Source organism: Aulonocara stuartgranti (assembly GCF_965226115.1).
Source record: "Aulonocara stuartgranti genome assembly, chromosome: 18".
NCBI classification, from domain to species: Eukaryota; Metazoa; Chordata; class Actinopteri; order Cichliformes; family Cichlidae; genus Aulonocara; species Aulonocara stuartgranti.
In genome coordinates this window covers 35,241,202-35,267,211 of record NC_138954.1, presented here as the reverse complement: position 1 = coordinate 35,267,211, position 26,010 = coordinate 35,241,202, and the positions used below count along the sequence as shown (strand labels likewise).

The 26,010-nt window shown below is 42.3% G+C and overlaps 1 protein-coding gene across 5 annotated transcripts in view; it reads left to right on the top strand.

Annotated features, from left to right (window-relative positions):
- LOC309694177 (junctophilin-1-like) overlaps nucleotides 1-26,010 on the top strand; it is a 52,283-nt gene extending 26,273 nt beyond the window's left edge. Inside the window, exons 3-7 of one of the 5 annotated variants that reach the window (XM_082514023.1) lie at nucleotides 43-161; nucleotides 9,297-9,539; nucleotides 9,958-10,394; nucleotides 15,922-16,018; nucleotides 19,382-26,010. In XM_082514023.1, the coding sequence (XP_082370149.1) occupies nucleotides 43-161; nucleotides 9,297-9,539; nucleotides 9,958-10,394; nucleotides 15,922-16,002 (880 nt within the window). In that variant the 3' untranslated portion in view covers nucleotides 16,003-16,018; nucleotides 19,382-26,010. The other 4 variants (XM_082514022.1, XM_082514026.1, XM_082514025.1 and 1 more) reach the window with 4 other exon arrangements.

The following is a 26,010-nucleotide window of genomic DNA, read 5'->3' as shown; positions in this document are numbered from 1 at the left end:
GCTGAGTATGTTAGTTACTAATGAGTATATGGATTCTTGCAGGACGTCCCATGCCCAGGTCAAAGCAGAGTGTGCAGATCAGGCTTCACAATCAGCCTGCCAGGATTCTGATATTGCCCGAGCTGTGGCCAGGGAGCTCTCCCCATCTTTCCATCAGCCAGGTACTGTAACACCTGCACATGTTGTAGAGCTGCTGCTTGTAAACATGCGATGTTGAACTTCTGTTGTTAGGTTTAATTTGTGACCTTCTGTATGATTGAAATGCCTAAAAGGTTATGAAAGGTTTTAGAACAACTGTTTGAAGGTTGGGTTTGAAACCCTTTGAGGTTGTCTTGGTCCTCCCCTATTTTCTTCAAATTTTGCTACCAAGGAGCCAGATCATATTGCAATGTTTTTTTTTAAAATGGTCTTTAGCAATAGTTCTCCATGCCTTCTGAAGGTTCTTACAAAGGTTTGGATATCGGCTGCTTTTTCCACAAATTTTCAGTCCGGTCTTTGTACCTGATCATTTTCAGTGGAATGTTTTTTGTTAACATTAACCTGTGAACTTCAGACAAAAAAAGGCGTGAAACAGTGTTGTATCTGCACACATTTTAAATTGTATCTTCAGGCACAAAAAAAACTATTTTGATTGTATGATAAATGCCAAATATAACACAGTTTGACAGGCATAAGAGTATTTTTACATCGAAAAGTGATTTCCAAAGAGCTTTTAGTTGAAACCTTGGCATATCTTGGCATGGTGTGTTCTTTAAAAAATTAAGAACCGGGGTGGCAGGAAGTAGAGCAGATCATCTACTGACTGAAAGGTTGGTGGTTCAATCCCTGGCTCTCCCTAGTCTGCATGCCAAATATCCTTGGGCAAGATATTAACTCCAAGTTGCTCTCTGGTACATAGTAGTTAGTAGGTAGTTAGTAAGCACTTCAAAGTATAGAAGATAGTGCTTGGCTGAATGTGGCATGTTGTGTAGAGCGCTTTGAGTACTCTGGGAGAGTAGGAACTGCTATATAAGAATCAGTCCATTTACCATTTTTAAATGATCTTTAGGGCTGGACCTGGTGACCCTGAACACAGCCTTAGTTATGCTACAATAGGTCTAGGCTGCTGGGGGTTTGCATGATGCACTTCTTCTTCACTCACCTCTTTTTTTATACAGTGTGTTTATACAACAATGATTCAATCATTGGTTTTAATTAATCGTTAGTTATTGTTAATCTCTTTCCGTCTTCCTCCACTCACCCAACCCCTCGTGCCAGATTACCACCCCTCCCTGACCTTAGTGCTGCAGGAGGTTTCTTCCTCTTAAAAGTTTTTTTTTTTTCTTCCTACTGTCGCCAAGTGCTTACTTAGGGAGTGCAGAATTATTAGGCAAGTTGTATTTTTGAGGAATAATGTTATTATTGAACAACAACCATGTTCTCAATGAACCCAAAAAACTCATTAATATCAAAGCTGAATGTTTTTGGAAGTAGTTTTTAGTTTGTTTTTAGTTTTAGCTATTTTAGGGGGATGTCTGTGTGTGCAGGTGACTATTACTGTGCATAATTATTAGGCAACTTAACAAAAAACAAATATATACCCATTTCAATTATTTATTTTTACCAGTGAAACCAATATAACATCTCCACATTCACAAATATACATTTCTGACATTCAAAAACAAAACAAAAACAAATCAGCGACCAATATAGCCACCTTTCTTTGCAAGGACACTCAAAAGCCTGCCATCCATGGATTCTGTCAGTGTTTTGATCTGTTCACCATCAACATTGCGTGCAGCAGCAACCACAGCCTCCCAGACACTGTTCAGAGAGGTGTACTGTTTTCCCTCCTTGTAAATCTCACATTTGATGATGGACCACAGGTTCTCAATGGGGTTCAGATCAGGTGAACAAGGAGGCCATGTCATTAGTTTTTCTTCTTTTATACCCTTTCTTGCCAGCCACGCTGTGGAGTACTTGGACGCGTGTGATGGAGCATTGTCCTGCATGAACATCATGTTTTTCTTGAAGGATGCAGACTTCTTCCTGTACCACTGCTTGAAGAAGGTGTCTTCCAGAAACTGGCAGTAGGACTGGGAGTTGAGCTTGACTCCATCCTCAACCCAAAAAGGCCCCACAAGCTCATCTTTGATGATACCAGCCCAAACCAGTACCCCACCTCCACCTTGCTGGCGTCTGAGTCGGACTGGAGCTCTCTGCCCTTTACCAATCCAGCCACGGGCCCATCCATCTGGCCCATCAAGACTCACTCTCATTTCATCAGTCCATAAAACCTTAGAAAAACCAGTCTTGAGATATTTCTTGGCCCAGTCTTGACGTTTCAGCTTGTGTGTCTTGTTCAGTGGTGGTCGTCTTTCAGCCTTTCTTACCTTGGCCATGTCTCTGAGTATTGCACACCTTGTGCTTTTGGGCACTCCAGTGATGTTGCAGCTCTGAAATATGGCCAAACTGGTGGCAAGTGGCATCTTGGCAGCTGCACGCTTGACTTTTCTCAGTTCATGGGCAGTTATTTTGCGCCTTGGTTTTTCCACACGCTTCTTGCGACCCTGTTGACTATTTTGAATGAAACGCTTGATTGTTCGATGATCACGCTTCAGAAGCTTTGCAATTTTGAGACTGCTGCATCCCTCTGCAAGATATCTCACTATTTTTGACGTTTCTGAGCCTGTCAAGTCCTTCTTTTGACCCATTTTGCCAAAGGAAAGGACGTTGCCTAATAATTATGCACACCTGATATAGGGTGTTGATGTCATTAGACCACACCCCTTCTCATTACAGAGATGCACATCACCTAATATGCTTAATTGGTAGTAGGCTTTCGAGTCTATACAGCTTGGAGTAAGACAACATGCATGAAGAGGATGATGTGGACAAAATACTCATTTGCCTAATAATTCTGCACTCCCTGTAATATCAGATATTTATATTGAACTGAATAAAGACAAAAACACAGCTTTTTTGATATTTGCATAGAAAGTAAAATCAGATTATGACAGAAAATGTAGATAGATACAAAGATACAGTTTAGTGAGAAGTAAAAAACTTAATGTGTGAAAACTATAAATAATTCTGCACTCCCTGTAAGGCATAGGTGTCAAACTCTGGCCCGCGGGCCAAATTTGGCCCGCAGCCTAATTACATTTGGCCCGCGAAGCCATACCAAATGACTATTAGAGCTGGCCTACTGGTATTATACAGCTAATATATATATTGTTTAGTATTAAGCTTTGCTTGTTCTATATTCAGTTTTTCAGCAAAACGTGCTTGAGTCCATAAGAAAAGATTCATTCTTATATCTAGAGGAAGATTTTTTTTTCAGTAAATATTAACGTTAGCCCGCGACTTTGTTCCAGTTTTGAATTTTGGCCCACTGTGTATTTGAGTTTGACACCCCCGCTGTAAGGGTTCATCTGATTGTTGATCTTTTCTCTGTATTATTGTAGGGTACCTTACAAAATAAAGTGCCTTGAAGAGACTTAAATGGAAGTGTACAGAGTGCTTTCGGTTCAGCACCCACGTCACTCAGCTCTCTAGCTGACTGCACTAAAAAAGGAAAAACGCTCATTGGAGAAACTATCATCACCTGCTGGTTAATGTTTTAATTACACAGGTGGGTTGCACCTGAGACATTTGTTGGTTTTGAAGTCTCTTCATGTTCAGTGCATTGTCAAGAATTGTCGAGACTTTGATAGAGGGACAGACATCAGTCCTTTGGGCAACGGGTGACATGGACTGCTGTGGTACAGGAGAGTAGTGGATAGGCCAGGCACTACCTGTGGGTGACCCCACAGGAACTAGATAGATCCAGTGTGGTGACTGTGGGTGCTGTTGTTGACCAGGACACCAAGTGGTGGTGATAGTACCAATTATCTTGTTGCTGGCCTTGCATAGACTGGAATCTCCTTTTCTCTGCCTCTGCTGCGCTTTCAAAATCTATCAAATGCTTCATTTTCCTGTTTTAGACATTTCTGCTCAGCTTCATATAGTTCCTCCAGCTTCCTTCTCTGTTATGTATGACTGTGACAGATTCAAAGTTGTATTAGCTTTGGCCTCGTGTTTGCTCACATGAGCCTCAGGAATGGCCAGCCTTTCACAGCTTCGTCCACTCTCACCATCGTAGTCTGGATTGTTTTGACTTTACCGGGGATGTGTGCTGAAATGCAACAACAGGGCCACTTTTTTTCTCCATAACTCGGTGTCCTGATGGAAGTTTCTCATCTGAATATTCAAACAGTTATATGCTACGTACTGTATACATGGCATGCACTAAGTTGTCCACTGTCAGAGGCCATAAGAAGATCATTTGTAACCTTCACTAAAGCTGTTTCTGTGCTGTGATGAGCTCTGAAACCTGACTGAAACTCTTCAAATAAGCCATTCCTCTGCAGATGATCTGTTAGCTGTTTGACAACTACTCTTTCAAGGATGTTTGATATAAAGGAAGGTTGGAGATTGGCCTATAATTAGCTAAGACTGCTGGGTCTAGAGATGCTTTTGAGTAAAGGTTTAACTACAGCCAGCTTGAAGGCCTGTGGTACATAGCCGATCATTAGAGATAGGTTGATCATATTTAACCTCCTAAGACCCGAACTCTTCCACGGCATGCATTTTTAATTTCTATTTGGTATTTGGGCTGATTGGGTCCTGATGAATGTAAAAACAAAGATTTGCCAGATTTTTTTTTTTTACCTAATTTTTGTTTCTGAGAAAAATGAGAGCCACATATGAGGATATTCATTTAAAATTTCGATAGAACAGTAGCAGTATAATGTCCTCGGTGGAGTGGATATCAGGCCCTTGTAGAGCAAAATTGAGTATTTTGGTCTAAATAACCCAAAATGTGATGTCCACATATGTGGACGCCAGGTCCTAGGAGGTTAAGATCGAAGAATTAATTAATGGCAGGACTTCTTTGAGCAGTTTTGTAGGAATGGGGTCTAAAAGACACGTTGATGGTTTGGAGGAAGTAATTATTGAAGCTAACTCAGAAAGATCAATTGGAGAAAAAGAGTCTAACTTAACATCAATGGTACTAAGAGTAGCTGTAGATAATAATACATCTGTGGGATGATTATTGGTAATTTTTTCTCTAATGATAAAAATGTTATTTGTGAAGAAGTTCATGAAGTCATTACTGGTTAACGTTAAAGGGATGGTTGGCTCAACAGAGCTCTGACTTTTTGTCAGCCTGGCTACAGAGCTGAAGAGAAACCTGGGGTTGTTCTTATTTTCTTCAATCAGTGATGAATAGTAAGATGTTCTGGCTTTGCGGAGGGCTTTCTTATAAAGCAGCAAACTATTTCTCCAGGCTAAATGATGATCCTCTAAATTTGTGACACGCCATTTCCTCTCCAGCTTACGAGTCATCTGCTTTAGGGTACGTGTTTGAGAATTATTCCACGGAGTCAAATACTTCTGATTAGAGACCTTAGTTTTCACAGGAGCTACAGTATCCAGAGTCGTACAATATAATTATTTTATCTGAGCTCAGAACTAAATCAGATAAAAAGTCTGAGAAATCAGACAAACTCTGTGTAAGGCCCAGGTGGACGATAGATGATAACAAGTAAGACTGGTTTCTGAGTTTTAAATCTGGGGTGGACGAGGCTAAGCATCAGGCTTTCAAATGAATTAAAAGTCTGTCTGGGTCTTTGGTTGATTAATAGGCTGGTGTGAAAGCGTTGTGCAGCTTTCGATACTGTCAACCATAATATCCTATTAGAGCGATTAGAACATGCTGTAGGTATTACAGGTACTGCACTGCAGTGGTTTGTATCATATCTATCTAATAGACTCCAGTTTGTGCATGTAAATGGAGAGTCCTCTTCACACACTGAGGTTAATTATGGAGTTCCACAGGGTTCAGTGCTAGGACCAATTCTGTTTACATTATACATGCTTCCATTAGGCAGCATCATTAGAAGACATAGCATACATTTACACTGCTATGCTGATGACACCCAGCTCTATCTGTCCATGAAGCCAGATAACACACACCAATTAGTTAAACTGCAGGAATGTCTTAAAGACATAAAGACCTGGATGGCCGCTAACTTTCTGCTTCTTCATTCAGATCAAACTGAGGTTATTGTACTCGGCCCTGAAAAGCCTAGAAATATGGTCTCTAAGCAGATTCTTACTCTGGATGGCATTACCTTGGCCTCCAGTAACGCGGTGAGGAACCTTGGAGTCATTTTTGACCAGGACATGTCCTTCAACGCACATATTAAACAAATATGTAAGACTGCGTTCTTCCATTTGCGCAACATCTCTAAAATTAGAAATATCCTGTCTCAGAGTGACGCTGAAAAACTAGTTCATGCATTTATTACTTCCAGGCTGGACGACTGTAATTCATTATTATCAGGAAGTCCTAAAAACTCCCTGAAAAGCCTTCAGCTAATCCAAAATGCTGCAGCAAGAGTCCTGACAGGGACTAGAAAGAGAGAGCAGATTTCTCCTGTTTTGGCTTCCTGTTAAATCCAGGATTCAAAATCCTGCTCCTCACATACAAGGTCTTAAATAATCAGGCCCCATCTTATCTTAATGACCTTGTAGTACCATATCACCCTATTAGAGCACTTCGCTCTCGCTCTGCAGGCCTACTTGTTGTTCCTAGAGTATTTAAAAGTAGAATGGGAGGCAGAGCCTTCAGTTTTCAGGCCCCTCTTCTGTGGAACCAGCTTCCAGTTTGGATTCAGGAGACAGACACTATCTCTACTTTCAAGATCAGACTTCAAACTTTCCTTTTTGCTAAAGCATATAGTTAGGGCTGGACCAGGTGACCCTGAATCCTCCCTTAGTTATGCTGCAATAGACATAGGCTGCCGGGGATTCCCATGATGCATTGAGTTTTTCCTTTCCAGTCACCTTTCTCACTCACTATGTGTTAACAGACCTCTCTGCATTGAATCATATCTGTTATTAATCTCTGTCTCTCTTCCACAGCATGTATTTATCCTGTCTTCCTTCTCTCACCCCAACCAATCACAGCAGATGGCCCCGCCCCTCCCTGAGCCTGGTTCTGCTGGAGGTTTCTTCCTGTTAAAAGGGAGTTTTTCCTTCCCACTGTCGCCAAAGTGCTGCTCATAGGGGGTCATATGATTGTTGGGTTTTTCTCTGTATCTATGAAGCGCCTTGAGGCGACTTTTGTTGTGATTTGGCGCTATATAAATAAAACTGAATTTAATTGAAAAATTGCTGCCACACCGCCCCCTCGGCATGTGCTTCGAGGTTTCTGGTAGTTAGAATGACTCGGGGGTGTTGATTCATTTAAACTAACGTAATCATCCTGCTGCAACCAGGTTTCTGTAAGGCAGAGTAAATCGATTTGTTGATCAATTATTAAGTCATGTACTAACAGAGACTTGGAGGAGAGAGACCTAATATTTAATAATCCACATTTCACTGTTTTACTCTTTGGTTCAGATGTGGATGCTGTATTGTTCTTTCTTTGTGATTGTTTATGTTTAAGTTGTTTGTTGCTGGTTTTTAGTTTGTTTTTTGTCTGTTTGGAAGCTGACACAGTCTCTATGGAGATGGGTTTTTGGGGAAGTAGCAGGAGGAGAGAAGCTGCAGAGAGGCGTGTAAGACTGCAACTCTGCTTCCTGGTCCCAACTCTGGATAGTCATATTTTGGGGGGTTTAATAAATTTGTCCATATTTCTAGAAATGAGAGCTGCTCCATCCAAAGTGGGATGGATGCCGTCTCTCCTAACAAGACCAGGTTTCCTCCAGAAGGTTTGCCAATTATCTATGAAGCCCACATGCTCCACCAACCTGGCTGTCTGAAAGTGGTAGATGCTGGTCCAGATAAATTGAATCTCTAATAATTTGCACATTTCTTTCAGTGTGAAAGACATGAGCGATGTGCACTAGTCAGTCAGTCAGTATCGCTTTCAAGAGATACTCACCCACTCTGACTCCAACCCTGGGTTAGATCAGAGTTTGGGGGACCAGGTTCTGGATGCAGCCCAAGTCCACCATATAGCCTTGTGTATACCCCCTTGGTAACTTACCGGTGTGCTGTACGTCCCTCTCAGATGGATAGAGGGTGTTGGAGGGCCTGCAACATGGAACACCTGTCTGACCTCCATCCATAGACATTCCCAGCAGATGTGTCCTTATCACGTGCACCTCCAACACTCCTGCCCCAAGCTCGTGTGGGTCCTGGTGCAGTGCCTGGGAAGGCAGAACAGGGAGATGTGATTGCAGCACAGAAGGGAAACCAGCATCTCGGAGCTGAGACTGGCCTCATCCCACTCGTTAGGCGGCCGCGTCTCTCAGTCTCCTCTAGCCATGCTGCTTGTGGATCTCTGCCAGCATGACTACCACCTCCAGGCTCGCTGGTCGAGGGCAGTGGACCCATTGCGCTGTCTTCCCAGGGAACCCCTCCACGAATTGTTCAAGGTCCACCAGCTCAAACTGCCACGCTTCCCCCTCTGATCCCCCGGGCTGCAGCCACCACATCAGAGAACCGCTGGGCCCATGAACTGCTGAGTGAAGGGCCAATACTCTGCCGACATTGCACTTTTCCAGAATTGCCAGCGGTCCAGCATGGCCCGGCAGATGTTGGGAAAGCACCGCGATGCCGGCAGCAAGCTCAGGGCCACCATCTAAGCCTCCCTCCATAGCAGCAGCAACCACTCGTCCATAGGCCACTGACACCCCTCTGCTGTGGCCAGGAGTGTCTTCAGTTTCCCCTTACGCACCACCATGTACTGTTTGTGCACGGCTGTGAGCTCTGCCGCCATCTGACCCAGCAGCTGGGCCAGCTGTACAGGCTATGGATCTGACATGCGTCCTGCGTTTTCGGGACAACTGTGATAGACAGACCCAGTAAACAGCGTTTTCAGGTAAGTGACCATTTATTTAAAGACTTCTTTGAGTTTTGTTGTGGCAGCTTTGCAGCTGACATGTCTCAGCTTGGCAACAACAACCCTCTGCCAGGTCCCTGCGTCAGTAAAAAGGAAGAGCCTGATTAGCAGACTGGCCCCAGCTGCACTGCCAGCCTCTCTGGCACTGTGCTCTGAGCCCACTGTGCCACCCCTCTTCTGCAGCGGAGCTACAGACCACACCTCCACCACAGTGGTGTTGATACATGGTGTCCAAATTTGTAACTGTTCCAACTGTAATTATTTTTTGTTTTTTTGGGGGGTTTTTTAAGGCAGCTGTGTCCGATCTGACTTTGATCTGTCTTTCAAACTAAGTGTAGAGAACAAAAAGTCTTTGTGTGTGTGTGTGTGTGTGTGTGTGTGTGTGTGTGTGTGTGTGTGTGTGTGTGTTTGTTTCTAGGACCCGACTACACACTGCAGAAGTACAGTGACTCGCAAGATGTAACTGAGAAGCCCAGAGAGGAGACAAAAGAGAAATCTCTTTCGGGGAGCCCACATTTCTACAGGAAAGGCACGACACCAACCCAGTCTCCATCTGCAAGCCCAGGTCCCAGCCCTAGTCCTTCACCTACTGCTGCTAAAAAGGCTTTTTACAGCAGTAAAACTCTTGCCTCTGATGCAGCAGCGGAGGCTTTGACAGCAGGTAAGCAACTTTATTGCATGTTTGTCTATCAGATATTAGCTGTAATAGTAATACAGCTAATTTCTACATATTTACTGCAACAGGAGGTTTCCCAACAGTCTGGAGGAAGTTCTCCTGAAAGCTGTTATTTTTTCTTTGACTCTGTAGTTCATCTCATCCTGAACCATCTGTGTTTGGTGGGTTTAGGTTGGATTAGGTTATAGAGACCCATGGTTTGCCAATTAGGAAGCTGGAGGGTCTTTTTGCTTATTGTCTTGCTGAAAATTAACAGCATCCCGCAGATACTGTGAAGCTGAACTGAGATGTGAAGCTTGACTGAAAACTTGAAATTCTACCTCCTGAACCAGTATATTGTATACGCATTAGTCATTTGGTTAACTGTGGTCTCCATTACTCCTGTCTTTTTTTCATTGTACAGGCATAACAAAAGCAGCGTCAAAACTTTCTCTGAGACAGCAAGTAAGGCAACAAGAGGCTTCTCCAGCAGTCAAACAGTCTGCTACCACTACAGTCAGCAGTTACTCAAGCAATGGACAGATTCACTCCCAGTTCCATGGTCACCATGTTAAAGCAACTCTTAAGATTCAACCCCCTGAAGAACCAATTGGTGTAGTGGATGATCTTCACCCATCTGACCTTGTACACTTGCTGCCATCACCTGTCAAACAAATTCAACCACCAGCACCAAAACCCCTGCCAGCCCCTATCCCTTCACAAGTTCCAGCAAAAGATGGCACCAAAGCACAAGAGCCTCCCAAGGAACCGCAAAAAAAGGAATCAAGCAAATCAAGGAGCCTTGCAGAAACCAAGAAAGCCAGTATGGAAATGGATCCTGAAATTGTAGAGGACAAATCGGTGAGTTGAGTTGCCACACATATTTTTATAATATAGTATTCTAACAATCAGGGAGAATCGAACGCACAGTGAGTGTGCGTGTTCAGATTGTACTGACATGACTTATACTTTCTAGAATTTCCCACCAATGTTACAATAACTATAATCTGAATATGGATATATGTCCAGCATTAGGGCTGTTGCCATATCATGGTGCCCACGGTAATACCACAATACATTTTTACCTCATATAAAAGTGCCATATTTTGATATTAATGATATAACAATGCTATACATTTACATTCCCTAGCACACACACACAGACAGACATGTTTAGCAGTGAGGCCCACATGTCAGCCTTCAGTGGGATCTGATTATTCCAGATGTTGTGTGCGATGAGATGGATTTAAATTAGAGTCTGGATTTAACAGGAAGCCAAAACAGGAGAAATCTGCTCTCTCTTTCTAGTCCCTGTCAGGACTCTTGCTGCAGCATTTTGGATTAACTGAAGGCTTTTCAGTGAGTTTTTAGGACTTCCTGATAATAATGAATCTTTGAGCTCAGAGAAGAAATTCAGCTGTTTTTACAGGAGGAAGACATGCATGAAGTTGCAAGGAAATGCTGTAAAACTTGTGAAAATCCAGTTAAAAGTCCAAAGTTACTGGTTGTACTTGTTTGCGGTGAGCAGCAGATCAAACAAGTTAGCAATTATAAATGGTTTCAAACACACATCCAGGCCTGTGAGACTCATTTAGACACTCAGACACTGACCGTGGTTCTCTGGTACACTTCTGCATACTTTTTGTATATTTTGTGTAATATGTGTAATAAACTGTAAATTTGGACTTTTTCAAGGAAGCATTTTTTTATTCAGTGTTTTCATTTTTTAATGAATTTACTCCTACTGGGGAGAACACACATGAGGTTTAAGGCCTGGACGATGATGAAACCTGGAAAATGGTTGCAAATAAATATGGGTACCACTTTAGGCAGCTCCTAATTTTATGGATTCGGCACCCAGCTTTGCTTGTTTTTTCACTTTTTCGCTACGCGATTGCATTTAATTCCCGCTCGTCTCTTTCTGTAGCTAGCCTGTATCACTACACTAGCTGTCTTGAAAGCGTCTAACTCCCTTCCTTCTTTCACATAACAGTATGATTACAGTCAGTCTTGTGATTTGCTGCATGGTGTGCCCATCAAAATAAAGTCCTTCCTACATGGATTCTCAGCAGGGTTGAAGATTCAGCTGCCACATACCGACAGGCCATTAATCAGAATCAGAATACTTTATTGATCCCTGGGGGAAATTATTTTTTGTTACAGTGCTCCATTTTAAACCAACATTAAGACAAGACAGACAATACGCTAACTAAGAATAGTACAATATATACATATATATACATACATACATACATAAGTCACTCATAAATAAATAGCTGAAAAAGAAACATGTGTAGTTGTAGCAGCAAACAGTGTGTTAAGTGGATGCGTTGTACAGGGAGCCACAGGCAGGAATGATTTCCTGTGTCGTTCAGTGGTGCATCATGGGTAATCTCAGTCTCTCACTGAACGTGTTCCTGTGACTGACCAGCATGTCATGGAGTGGGTGGGAGGTGTTATCCAACATTGTCTTTATCTTGGACAGCATCCGCCTCTCCGACACCACCTTGAGGGAGTCCAGCTCCATCCCCACAACATTGCTGGCCTTACGGATTAGTTTATTAAGTCTGTTGGCATCTGCGACAATATTGACATATGAAATTATATCGCGGGCCGGATGTGGCCTTCAGACCGTTTAGGAGCAGTGCTCTCTCACACAGGGTTTAGTGGGGGTGGGGTGCTGCTGACTTCAACTGTGGATATAGTCGGACAGCAGGAAGAATACTTTGAGGACCTGCTTCTGTAGAGGACGCAGAGTGTGTGGATGAGGGGCACGATTTGCCTGTCACCAGGGGCAAGATCAACAAAGTAGTTAAACAACTACTTGGTAGCAGCAGGGCCTCTGGGGTGGATGAGTTGCTCTGACTTCCTTAAGGCTCTTGTTGTTCTAAGTCTGTCTTGAAGATCTGGCAAATTCAAATTCAAATTTTATTTGTCACGTACACAGTCATACACAGTACGATATGTAGTGAAATGCTTGGACAACTGCTCGTGACCTAAAGAAAACAAAAAAGGAAAAGGCTATGAATAAGATAGGAAATAAATATGAAAAATTAAAAAGGGTAAATTTAACTAGGAAGGAATAAAATATAAATTAAGGTTAAAAATGAAATAACTGTACAACACAAATTAGAATGAAGGGTAAATTTAACTGGGAAAGAATAAGATAAAATATATAAATTAAAGTTGAAAATAAAATAACTGTACAACAAAATACACAATATAGAACTATATAAGAATGTATGAAGAAATATAAATAAATATATACACAATAACAGCAGCATATACACAATAACAGCAGCGTGATTTAAGTAATGAAGTGAAACAAAGTCCAGAAAGTCCAGTGTGTGTGTAAGAACCATATGTGTGGGTCAGTACTGTGTGGTGGTGTGATTGAGAGACCGTATCGCCTGCGGGAAGAAGCTCCTCCTCAGTCTCTCTGTGTTGGTCTTCAGGGAGCGGAATCGCTTTCCTGACCTCAACAGAGAGAACAGTCTGTTGTTGGGATGGCTGAGGTCCTTCACCATCTTCCTGGCCTTGGTCCAGCACCGCCTGCTGTAGATTGAGTGCAGGTCAGGGAGCTCGGAGCGGATGGTGCGCTCAGCTGACCGCACAACCCTCTGTAGAGCTCGTCTGTCCTGCATGGTGCTGTTCCCGAACCAGGTTGAGATGTTTCCCGTCAGGATGCTCTCTATGGTGCACGAGTAAAAGTTCCTGAGCACCTTGGAGGGCAGTTGGAAGTCTCTCAAGCGTCTGAGGTGGTAGAGACGCTGTCGGGCCTTTTTCACCACGGTGTTGATGTGACAGGACCATGACAGGTCCTGCGTGATGTGAACTCCGAGGTATTTGAAGCTGTCCACTCTCTCCACTGGGCACTCGTTGATGACGGGGGTCTGGTAGTTCCTCTCCTGCTTAGTGCTGAAGTCCACTATCAGCTCCTTTGTCTTACTGACGTTTAGAAGGAGGTTGTTCCTCTGGCACCAGTTCTCCAGATTCCTAATCTCCTTCAGGTAGGCCGTCTCGTTGTTATCAGAGATCAGGCCCACCACGACGGTGTCGTCAGCAAACTTGATGATGGTGGTGGAGCTGGTAGTGGCCACACAGTCATATGTGTACAAAGAGTACAGCAGGGGGCTCAGAACACACCCCTGGGGGGCTCCAGTGCTGAGAGTGGTGGAGGCTGAGACATGTCCGCCCATCCTTACTGCCTGTGGTCTGCCAGTTAGGAAGTTGGAGATCCACAGACACATAGATGAGCTGAGTCCCAGATGCTCCAGCTTGGTGGTGAGTGTGGAGGGAATTATGGTGTTAAATGCAGAGCTGTAGTCTATGAAGAGCATTTTAACATAATTCCCCCTTCTAGTGTCCAAGTGAGTGAGTGATGTGTGGAGGAGATGAGAGATGGCATCGTCTGTGGAACGATTTGGACGGTAAGCGAACTGTAGTGGGTCCAGTGTGTCTGGTAGTGAAGAAATGATGAAGTCTCTGACCAGGCGTTCAAAGCACTTCATCACTACTGAGGTGAGGGCTACAGGGCGATAGTCATTGAGAGAAGCAGGGTGGGGTTTCTTCGGGACAGGAACAATGATGGACTCTTTGAAGCATGTGGGGATCACCGACTGAGATAAAGAGATGTTGAATATCTCAGTGAACACAGGAGCTAGCTGGTATGCGCAGTCTCTTAGGATACGACCTGGGATGCCGTCTGGTCCTGCTGCTTTCCTGGTGTTCACTCTCTTGAAGGCTCTCCTTACTTCATGCTCGGAGATGACGAGCACGTTTCCGGTGCTGGCAGTATCTTCCTGTCTGCAGCCGTTAGCGCCGCTAACACTAGCATCGTTGGAGTCCTTAGCTGCAGCCTCGAAGCAAGCATAGAAAGTGTTCAGCTCGTCTGCCAGAGTCACGGCCGCGTTCGTCATACCGGTTGTTGGTGCTTTATAGTCCGTTATTGTCCTTAGTCCCCACCACAGGCTCCTAGAGTCACTCTGTTGGAGTTGTGACTCTAGTTTCCTCCCGTAGCGCTGCTTCGCCTCTTTCACCGCCCTCCGCACGTTATATGACGCGGCTTTGTACGGGTCCATGTCCCCCGTCGTGAGTCCCGTGTTGTAGGCAGCGGTGCGGGATCTCAGTGCGTCGCGGATGGTTTTATCCACCCACGGCTTCTGGTTGGGAAACGTTGTGATAGTCTTTGTCTCCACGGTATCATCTGCTAGTTTCCCGATGAATCCCACAACCGCTTCCGTAAACACGGTTGTGGCAAGGTGCTTCTGGATTGGTAGACTGGAGTGGTGATTCCCATCTTTAAGAAGAGTTTCTGGAAGGTTATAGGGGGATCACACTACTCAGCTTCGCTGGGAAGATAGACTGTACCAGGGTACTGGAAAGGAAACTTTATCCATTAATCAAATCTCAGATTGAGGACTGTTGCAAGAGCTACAGTTGTACACTGCCAGCAGTCAGTGTTGGACTTATTCACAGTAGGTGTTGGACTCAGTCACCAATCCTGCTCATTATTTTTATGAACAGAAATTTTAGGCATAGCCTCGTGCCTGAAGGCTTCCAGTTTGGTAGCTTCAGAATCTCACCTCTGCTTTTTGCAGATGATGTGGTTCTGTAGGCTTCAGTAGGTGGTGGCCTGTTTGACAAGTATTTGTCTTGCAAAATTTAAATAAAAATTTGCAGTTCAGATTTATTAACAAAATTCATAAATGGTATAATAAAGGTTGTATGCAAACGAGCAAAAAAGAAAAGAACGACACACACACACACACACACACACACAGGGTGATATGAGTCTCTACAAGAGCAAAAGGTGAAGCAACAAAAGGATTATAAGAAGATGACAAACAAATGTTACCAAAGACCTTCTGCAGAAGAAGAAAGTGGGAACTCTGAACTAGACAGCTGTCTTGGACAACTACTATTTTCTGTGGCCATCGCCCTGTACAACTCCTCCATCTAATACGCTGTAAACACTGCAATAGTTCCACACTGTTGCACACGCTCTACAGTAAAAAGGTCACAGGTTAGAATTAAATGTCAATCATATATATTTCACCTCTGTGATACTCTTCATACTTATAGTTGAGCGATTTGTGCCAGCTCTTAAATTGGTAAACTCTGTAACATATTGTATTATTTAAATAGTTTAGTCTGTTACTGTTACTGTCTTTGGGCAACTGTAATCCACACAATTTCCTGAGGGATTAATAAAGTATTCTGATCTGACTGAACTGAATTCAAGAGGATATCTTTACTAGTTTCCACTACATACTGCATGCTGTCAGTGGGGCCCACTGCTTGTCTTGTTGATTTTGATAGCGTCAGTAATCATAATGTTGCAAAATAAATGAAATAACTTAAAGAGCTTTCTTGTGTGTCTCCACAGGGCCCTAACTCTATCTTGGTGGTTCTTGTGATGCTGTTGAATGTAGGTCTAGCAATCATTTTTGTCCATTTCCTCACCTGACCAAATATGGGCTCGGGTAAGAATTTGCAGCTGTATGAGTATTTCACAACTGAAACTGGTTTGCTGTTGTGTTTATCGTGCACTCAGGAAAGATCGGTCATTTAGAATACAACCTCAATACAAACTGTATATAAAAACAGAAGTGCAGTGATCTGCAAAGCTATAATTTATTCACAACAGAAAACAGAAAGAGTAGCAAATGTTTACAATAAGACAATGTACCCCTTTAAGAAAATATTACTTTATAAAGAAGTTAAGACGGTGGCAATAAAAGACTGGAAACTGTAAGTGGTACTAAAAAGAGGAACATTTTACTAATACATACTAATTATTATCATTTTACAAGTAATCAAAAAGGAGTTATCTTTAAAATCCTTCTATTGCTTTATACAGGTCCCAATGCTTTTCCCTGCTTTGTCCCCTCTCCACTACAGTGTCAGACCTCTCAGGTCATCAGGTGCACATCTTTAAACTGTTCCCAGAATTAGATCCGAGTGTGGTGGGGGGGCTTTGAGTTACTGTGGTCCTTGTTTTTGGAACACGAGTCCCTCTTTAGTCCAGACATGTTTTCCACGAACGATCTAAAGAAGGACCATCTTGCTTTGTTACCTGTGCTCAGTTCAAAAGTCTGCATATCTGATGCTATGGGATGCATTAGTGCTTATGGAATTGGCAACGCCATCATCAATGCTAAAAGTGTTTAATATGTGGTTCCAGCTATATGACGTCTGACGTTCTTGCACATTTTTAATTTGTTGGTGTAAACATGATATTTTCTGTTGTGAATAAAATATGGCTTTATAACATTTGCAAATTATTGCATTGCATTTTACACATTTTTGGATTAAAGGCTCATCAGTCCGAGTCAAACATGGCTGCTGATTACATTCAAAACTGTATTCACTCCACTGACATGACTGTTAACACATTTTTGTTCTATCCCTGCATTGCACCTTCACAATGGTACGGTTCTACAGTTCTGCTGTGGTAATTCTTCTGTTTTCAGTTAGCCTGGAACGTTTGTGCTCCAATTAGCAAAACTGACCCCTGGGCCTGGTTTGAATATATGTTTGACACTGACGGATGCACAGGACACGATGGAGTATCCATGGAGACTCCATCCTTGCCTCATCCTCTGGTGAAAGGACTACGAGGAAGAGAGAAATTAATAATTCAGTAATTTTTTCCAATCATTGTATTTTTTCAGGTTTCAGTGTATTGCACATCAAGTGTTACTGTGATGCTGTGGAAAGCCAAGTGAATAACTGGAACTGAGTGCCTAAGTAGACTGAGGGAAAGTGAAGCTTAGTTGGTTGTTTTAAGGGCAACACTGGTCTTTTTTTTAAAAATTGTTACTACTACTATTGTCCTACAAAAGGACGATAAACAGCTACTAACGGTGATGTAGCCCTTTTCTCCCGTTTTTACAGAACATAAAACAGAACACTGTCCCACTGGGTGGCGTTCCTTTAAAACAATGAGTTCTAGAGTTGGTCTAACAGTTACAGATGACCAAAGCTGTTGTCATGTTCAGACACAGTCCTGTTTACGCTGCTTTGCTTGCTTCTTGGCCCACAATCATGACCTATAAACTTTAGGCCAAGAAGGTCTCGATCACTCATCCAGGTAAGTAAATCCATCTGGATGTAGCGTAATTATGTGATTCCGCTACATCCAGATGAACATAATCAACCTTTTGGGGTTTAAGCTAAGGAGAAATTTAAGATGTGAGGTAAAACGTCCTGACAGTCCTGTATTTCTGACACACAAGAGCAAACTATATTAGTATCAGCTAGAGTATTCAGAATTGTGAGGGCAGCTTTGGATATTATTAATTTCATGAACTGTTTGTAAACAAACTGTAGTTTTCAAATGGTTCATAAAGAAAGGAGACTTTACCAGGTGTTGCTTTGTTATGTGCTTTTAATAAACTAATAGGTGTTGGTAGAAATAATTAATTGTTCACATGAAAGTTGTGAGAATCATTCTGTAAAGCAGACATGGGATCCCTCTGATTTATACACAGGTTTCTTTTCTTTTGTGGCTTAAATTGGAAACCTTAATTCAAGTACACATTATAGCATTCAGTTGAAGGAAGTCTTCTGTCTCGCCAGCCGGACAGACATAAAAACTACAAACATCACAAAGCTTTGCTGGTAGCAGGTCGATGCTCCAGGAAGCAAAATAAGTACATTTGAGTCTATTGTATGATGGATTTACCTTAACCATCAAGTTCTGCTGCTATTTTAAGAGCACTCCACTTTCTGTCTGCTTATGAAACTGTGATGTGAACAGTATATTATTCAGTGTGTCACAATGATGACAACACTTTAACTTGAACTTTGTTTGGGGATGGGGATGAACATGAATGGAGTACGATGGGGCAGCAAAGGCTGTGTTGGTCCCATGGATGTGCACACAACAGCATGCAAGAGCTTGTTTGCAGTGAATGAATCTCCTGTGATAATGCTCAGTTTATTAGAAGATTTGCTTCTTCCACAAATTTGAGATCACATAAAAGTGGTCTCAGTGGAACTCTGAGCCATCTAAAATAGCAGTTGTACTGGAAGTGGTCCAGAGATACCCAGGAAGGCACATATGTATAAACCAGTGCTGTGTCTACACATAAGACAGTTTAGCAAAGAACCAGTTTTAAAATGTATCTTTGCTACCAGCAGCATGTTGGAGGGGAAAAAACATGATTTGCTTCTAATTTTTTAGTTGAATTTATGAAAAAATTTGGTAAAATGCCAAATATAAAACAGTTTCACATTTATAAAACTAAAAATTCGATTCAGAATGAAACATTTTAAATTGTTGGTTCAAAGTATCATCAATCTGTAGGAGGGGGTAAGATAAAGGCCCCGGGGTGGGTGTTGACAGCCATCTGTAAAACACCGTGGATGCTCTGCCACAGTTTGGGGCTGAAGTCACTGATGTCATTGATCTCGTCAGTATTAATGGAATTATGAGCAAAGAGAAGTACTGTGACATCATCCAGCCTCCCCACAGTCTGGACCTCAACATTATAAAACTGTGAATCCCACTGACAGAGACTGGAACAAAAGGTGCTTCAGAGAGTTCAGTCTGTATTGAGTAAAAGTCACTTTAAGCTTGTTAGAATTTTTTTCTGTTTTTAACCTAATATACTGTATTTACGTGTGTGTGTGTGTGTGTGTGTGTGTGTGTGTGTGTGTTTTTAAGGTAAATGTAATTTTTAAAAAGGAGTGACTTTACACTCTTTATGGTCCTTGGAGAGTGAGTGTGTTTGTTGATCTGTTCACATCCATTGCATATAAAACTTGATAACTTGTTCTCTGCAGCAGTGACCGGACTCCTGAATGACTTTACTCTAACAGCTACTTTTGTGACCTTGCAGTGGATCCATCCAGACTAGTCAGAGGGGCCTTTTTAAAAAAACGACAGCAGACAGAACAGCAGACACAGACAAAACGGAGGCCTGAAAATAGCCGGGTGGAGGAGAGGATAAAAACACATGGAGGAATGAGGGGGGTGGCAAGGGAGAAAGATGAAACCATCACCACCCCTGGACTGTGTGAAAGTCTTTGGTGCCCAAGTCCAGCCTGATTGGACTGTTGATGACGTGTGACTTCAGAGTGCAGTGAAAGCTGAAGCTGGGAGTAGCCAGTTGGAAACCAGGCCTTTACCCTCAGCGAGATGAGCCAATGGGAGCAGAGTGGATTTGAGTGTCAGGCCTAGCATCTAGACTGCCCATAAAAACCTGGAGTATGTGCCTGTTTAGCAGTCAGTCTGACTGCTGAGTAAATTTTCACGTTTTGAAATGCTGCAATAAAAAGTTTGTGCCTTATCCAGCTGAGATGTAAAGAATTTGTTTTGTATATGATCAGTGAACAATAGCACGGACATTCAGTCGTTATGTTGTTCTTCTGTTCAGTTAGTTAGCCGTCATTTACTTTGCACCAAGCATACATTGTCTAGAAGATAACTTTGCACTGATGCTTCAGTTCAGCAAGAACAACTCACCTTTTCTCTCACATGTAAGTTCTCATAAGACTGTTGTGATCTAGCTTGTGCACAGATTTGATCACATATGTGTGTGCTTCAGCAGTTTGTGTGTGAGAGGATGGGCAGGTGTTGGGCTGGATAAGTTCAGAGATGCACTTTGAGTTGATGGAAGCCAACAGCTGCCTTACCGTTTTACAGAGTGACATGGTAGTGGGTAAGAATGGCTGGACAGGAATGTGAAGCACCAAGCTGCTTCCCTGTGCCAGCTCCTAGGAGAGCAGCTCTATTTCTATTGGTCTGTTTAGTGATCTGTTCACATCCATTTTTATCTGATTCTGTCTCAGTGCCTGCTTTTTTACTTTATTAAAACTTAACCATAGACGATATTTTCATTCACAGTCCACATTATTTCATTTAAAACTGGTTTATTGCACTTATAGTTTTGATCATTATGATGGCTGAATACCAGTCTGTATATGTTGAATGTTAATATTTTAGTTGACAAATGAATCTGTCTTCCAGTGGGCTGAAATTGCACTCGAACCTCCACCGAAGCAGCTCACTCTTTGGACGATATTTACTTTTAAAGGAATATTATTTTATTTTGTATGTATCCATTTGTTTTCTTTGTTCTTTTTAAACCTTAGTTTATAGTGCAGTAAAAAGAAGTGCAAAGTGCAGGCTTTTGTTTGCCTTGTTAAAATCTATTTTAATATAAATGACAGAACTTTGAGTATAATTATTTTGTATTTATGTGGATATGAAACATGCACCATTCATTTTATTGTATAATGAGTTTAAATGTGTGGTTCACTTGATGGCTATTACTCTGTTGACCTTGAAGGAGAGGTCACAGGTCAAATATGACATAATATTACCTTAATAATATTACCTTATATTCGAAATATGGTAGTTTTTGACAATGCACTCTTTCACATTGTGCTTTCTAAGTTCTGAGGTTTTTTGTCAATTTTCAACCAATAAATCATTAAGTTGACCTTGAAGACCTGGATGGATGTAGCCCAAACTTTAACATGACCCCACTCTAGACCCTACAACGTTTTATCAAAATGTGCTCAACACTTTTTTAGCTATTGTATTTTCAGACAGAACGGTACACACATACATACACATGCAAACATGACAAACAAACATAACCATCTTGGAAAATTTAAAGTCTTATTAAAATTCTGGATTTTCTCCCAGAATCCTGGACTGGCTGGTGGAGCGACGGAATAAGACTTTGAAGCCCATGATTCATAGGTTTATTCACGGGGATGAAAGCAATCAGGATCACGGGTTAGAACCTTTGTTGCTTGCAGTGCGGGAGGTGCCCCAGGCCTCCATGGGATTTTCTTTCTTTGAGCTGCTGTTCGGCAAGAAGCTTGATTAAGGAAAACTGGGAGGAAGGTCCAAGCCCAGCTAAGAAGGACATTCAGTATGTTCTGGACCTGAGAGCAAAGACACGCACTGGGAAAGTTATCACGAGAAAATTGTCTCCAGGCTCAGGAACTTCAGGAGTGCCTGTATGGCAGAGCGGCTAGAGGGAGACAAAGTGCTTGCATTACTCCCTTCTTTCATCTCAAAGTTGCTCAGCAGGTTGCAAGGAGCCTTCATGGTCACACAGGGGCGATCGTGGCTCAAGAGTTGGGTGTTCGCCTTGTAATCGGAAGGTTGCCGGTTCGAGCCCCGGCTTGGACAGTCTCATCGTTGTGTCCTTGGGCAAGACACTTCACCCGTTGCCTACTGGTGGTGGTCAGAGGGCCCGGTGGCGCCAGTGTCCGGCAGCCTCGCCTCTGTCAGTGCGCCCCAGGGTGGCTGTGGCTACAATGTAGCTTGCCATCACCAGTGTGTGGATGTGTGTGTGAATGGGTGGATGACTGGATATGTAAAGCGCTTTGGGGTCCTTAGGGACTAGTAAAGCGCTATATAAATACAGGCCATTTACCATTTACCATTCACAGTAAATGGGTAACAGGTGTTGACTATGCAGTGGTGCGGTCAGACAGGAGAGGAGCCACACAGGTATATCACCTTAACCCTCTCAGGCTCAAATTAAACTTTTTGTTGCTAATGCACAACCAAGTCCTGCAGTGGTACTTCTGAGTAAAAAAAACTCATAAAATATGTATGTGGGGTAATCAGGTTGTTAGTTTTTAACTGTTGCAAATCGGCAACGCCTGCCTCGAGAGGGTTAACCTTCTCAAAACATGGAGAGAGGCCAAACCCACTTCTCTGATGAGGGAGAGAGATGAGTTTGGCCAGAGGTGCCCAGTTCCTCCTTCCCTCCATTATGATCACACTCAGGCTGAGCGAGTGAATGTTGCTGCGTTGCAACAGCATTTTGCAGATGTTCTCCCCATGCCCAGCCGTACCTCTCTGATAGAGCTCCAGTTTGAAATGTGTCCTGGTGTGACAGTGCACTCACAGCCCTACAGGTTACCTGAAGGACAAATTGTTCAGAAAGAATTGGCTGAGGCGCTAACGATGTGGGAGTATTTCACTAGCAGGGTCCACTCCCTTGGTAACGATGAGCAATGAGGGATGAGGGAGTGTGATTAGTGCTGCGGTTTGGGGAAGGCCTTGAAGGGGACTGGCGATGGCTCTCAGGCCGTGCAGAACCCCCTGTACTAACGAGAAATAAAGGGAGGAAAGGAAGAGAGGAGAGGACAGGAGAAGAGAGGAAAGAAAAAAGGGGGGGGCATGAAAATGAGAACAGCGGGTATTGGAGAAGGGGGGCTTTTATGGCCTGAGGCCAGAGGGGGTGTGAAGGAGGAGTAGTCCCGCTCCTGAAATTCAGATGATATCTCCACTAGAAGAGTCTTACAGCGCCTTGTGTAGCCCCATAGTTCGTGTGGAAAACAAAGATGGGTCTATGTGGTTCTGTGCTGACTATCGTAAGGTGAATGAGGTGTCACTTATCCCAGGGCCTGGGTCGACAAGCATCTGGACCGGTTAGGCACTGCTCATTGAACCAAGGGATAGTGGCAGATTCTTTTTGTCCAGAGTTTAAGGAAAAATACGTCGTTCTCCACTCAGTACGGTTTGTACCAATTTGTCACACTTCTGTTCGGCTTGTTTGGAGCCCCAGTCAATTTCTAGCTTCTCATGGACCAAGTGCTGCGTCCGCATGCTGCATGTGCTGCCACCTATCTGTTTGGCTCGGTAGGCTCGGCCAGATGGCTCCCCGGCCTCAGGGCGGCGGAGGTATGTGGTAGGAGTGGTCTGCGGCTGTGCTGCAGAAGAATGGAGAGGCAGTGGGCTGGGACTGCTTTGGGGAGAGCTGTGCCAGGAACAAGTCGGCTGCAAAGCTGCTCAAAGTGATCTTTGGAGGGGGGGATGCAAATAAAACATTACTAGTACTGCAACAGCGTGTAGTACATTTTATTCCTGTTTCTGTACATTTTTCACTTTGAATATACAGTACTGTGTGAAACTTTTCTAGTCTAAAATAGGTGCGGTGTTATTGAGCTGTGCAATATACATGAAAATACAGTCCATAAGGCAAAAGTAGAGTTTGCACAATTATAACAAGGTTTAAAGTCAGTATTTGGTAGGACCAACACAGCTTGAACTATCTTCAAGAAGCTGTTTGGTAATATTTTTAAAAGTAGCCATCAGAAATAGTTCTTTGGGTTTGTCGAAGGATATTTAAAACTCTTTGGATGTTGGCTGACTTTTTTCTGTTCTCTGTCCAGGTGACCACACACTGCTTCAATAAATAACGCTGTGGAGAGACCCAGCCATACACTCTGAATTGCTGAGCTAAAATTGAGCCACTGAGTAATTACACCTGAAATGAACATAGGCCTTCTGCTCTAACAGTCTCCGATTTGCACAAAATATATAAAGATTGACATGAAATTTAATCTTCATATATCAAATACCTGATCTTTTTTGTCAAAGGTCAAACAAAGGTCCATCCTGCAATTTTCAGTCCTTTTGGTTTCTGCACATTGAAATTTGAGGCAATATTTGAACATATCTCAAAAACTCTTTACTGCTGTTTCTTACCATCAGAATTAATCAGGAGCTGTAATTTGTGTTAATTAATTTACTTTAGGCGGTTAATTAAAATATGGAGAAAAAAATCTTGCTGACCTGTAAACAACTTAACTTTGCAAAAGATTAATGATAATGTCTGAATGGTATATAGTTATATTTCACATTAATCCAGAATAAAATATGTCCAATATTTTTTTTAACACGAAATTCTTATTTAACAAAATGAAGAAAATATTTTCAATGAACTTTGAATTGTTGAGCACATATGACAAAAATAGTAACATCATCAGAAAGGCTTATGTGAATGACACAAAGTTTGGCTCTGTGTGTCAGATACTGTTTGTCTGATGTAGATTTTAGATAAAATTATAATTTGATTCTAGTCAATACTCTGTCGCCTTTGGAAACGTTTGGTAGATTCAGACCTTGGAAATTCCAGCGTCTTGCTCCTTGGAAGAAAAATATGTAAAAAAACAGGGATGACTCAAGACTTTTGCACGATGCTGTAATTCTGAAACTATTTGCTCTTCCAGTTTTTTACAGAGTGCTGAATCCTTCCACATCTTTACATTTGGAAGTTGCATTGAATCCTTTTTGGAAATCAGGTTGTAGACGACCGGATTCTGATTCAAAACTTAACCTGATGAAATCGTCTGTTCTACTATTTCCTTCATGCTTCTCGCTACAGACTATAAAATGATCCCGTTAACTTTCTTAGATGTCAGCTCCCGTCTCAGGAGTACCATGCAGTGTTGGAGCATCTGACAGGCTGATTAATGTATAGTATGTCATCTTCTCAATATAGCAACAGGCCCACACATAACAGGCCCTCCTGCTTTTTTAGTGCTGTGCTATTTTAAGCCTGAACACTTGCTTATTAGGAATAAAGTCTGTGTCTTTCCATGGTTGAGGTTTATGGCAGGCAGTGCGTTATGAAACATAATATTTTACTCAGGTCTGATTTTTTCTTTTCTTTTTTAGAGTCCAAGAAAAACTGTTGATATAGAAAGAAGTTGTATGAGTAGCAAAGAGATGGAGACAGCCCAGGACTGACAGTTTGATAATATGCTGTTTGTGACGACAGACTGGGAGAGTTTCTTTATGGAAAATAAATGTCTGTAATGTGTAAATGATATTTTGTCTGAGTTAGATTTCAGCCTTTGTGACAAATAAAAGTATGTGATTGGATTAAGCATTAATATCTCTCCTGTGAAGTCTATTTTAGTATTGATTTTACACCAACATGACAGTCTCCTCTTTTCTAGGGTTTGTACTTGACTCTATGCTGTGTGTTTTTGAGGCATTTTAAGAGTCTTTATTTTAAGGGTTTTTTAGATGTAAAATGTCCACGTAGTCAGGCCACTGGCTGCCCAGTGGGTGGCAAGTATGGAGTGACACATCAGTGTAGTGATTTATGTGCAAGTATACCATCAACACTGACACAAATACAAGACAGCAGCCTTTGAATAGCTGTCCACTGTAGTGACCACTATGGCTTGACTTCTAAAGGTAATTATCATCTTGACTGTTACAAGTGATACGTTTGTCATGTTGTCACGTGTTATTGTGCAATAAATGTTTATTTTCTGTTGTTTTTTTCCCCTCAGTTGTTTCTAAGGAGATGCATTTAAAACTGGATTTCATGTTACATGATGTGTTTGTGTAATCTGGTCCAGTGTCTTTGTTTTCAGTCTGTGCCAAGGAAATTATTGTTACTGTAATCACTTTGGTAAAGTGGAATATAGATAATTAGATCACATGCATACCAAACTTTGATGCCGTGGCATTCAACAGTCAGGGCCGTTAGGGAATGGCAGGGAGCATAACGCTGTATTTTCCTTCTACTCTGTCCTATGAGAAATCCTCCAACTCATAAGTGGGCGTGGCTTTTCTATTACCAAAATGGTCATGGCTGCTGAAAAGTGCAACACAACATCAAAGATTATTTTTATTGCAACTGTGAAAGAAAATAGTGTCATTGTCACTGCTAAAAATAAACTTGTAAACTAATCTTTA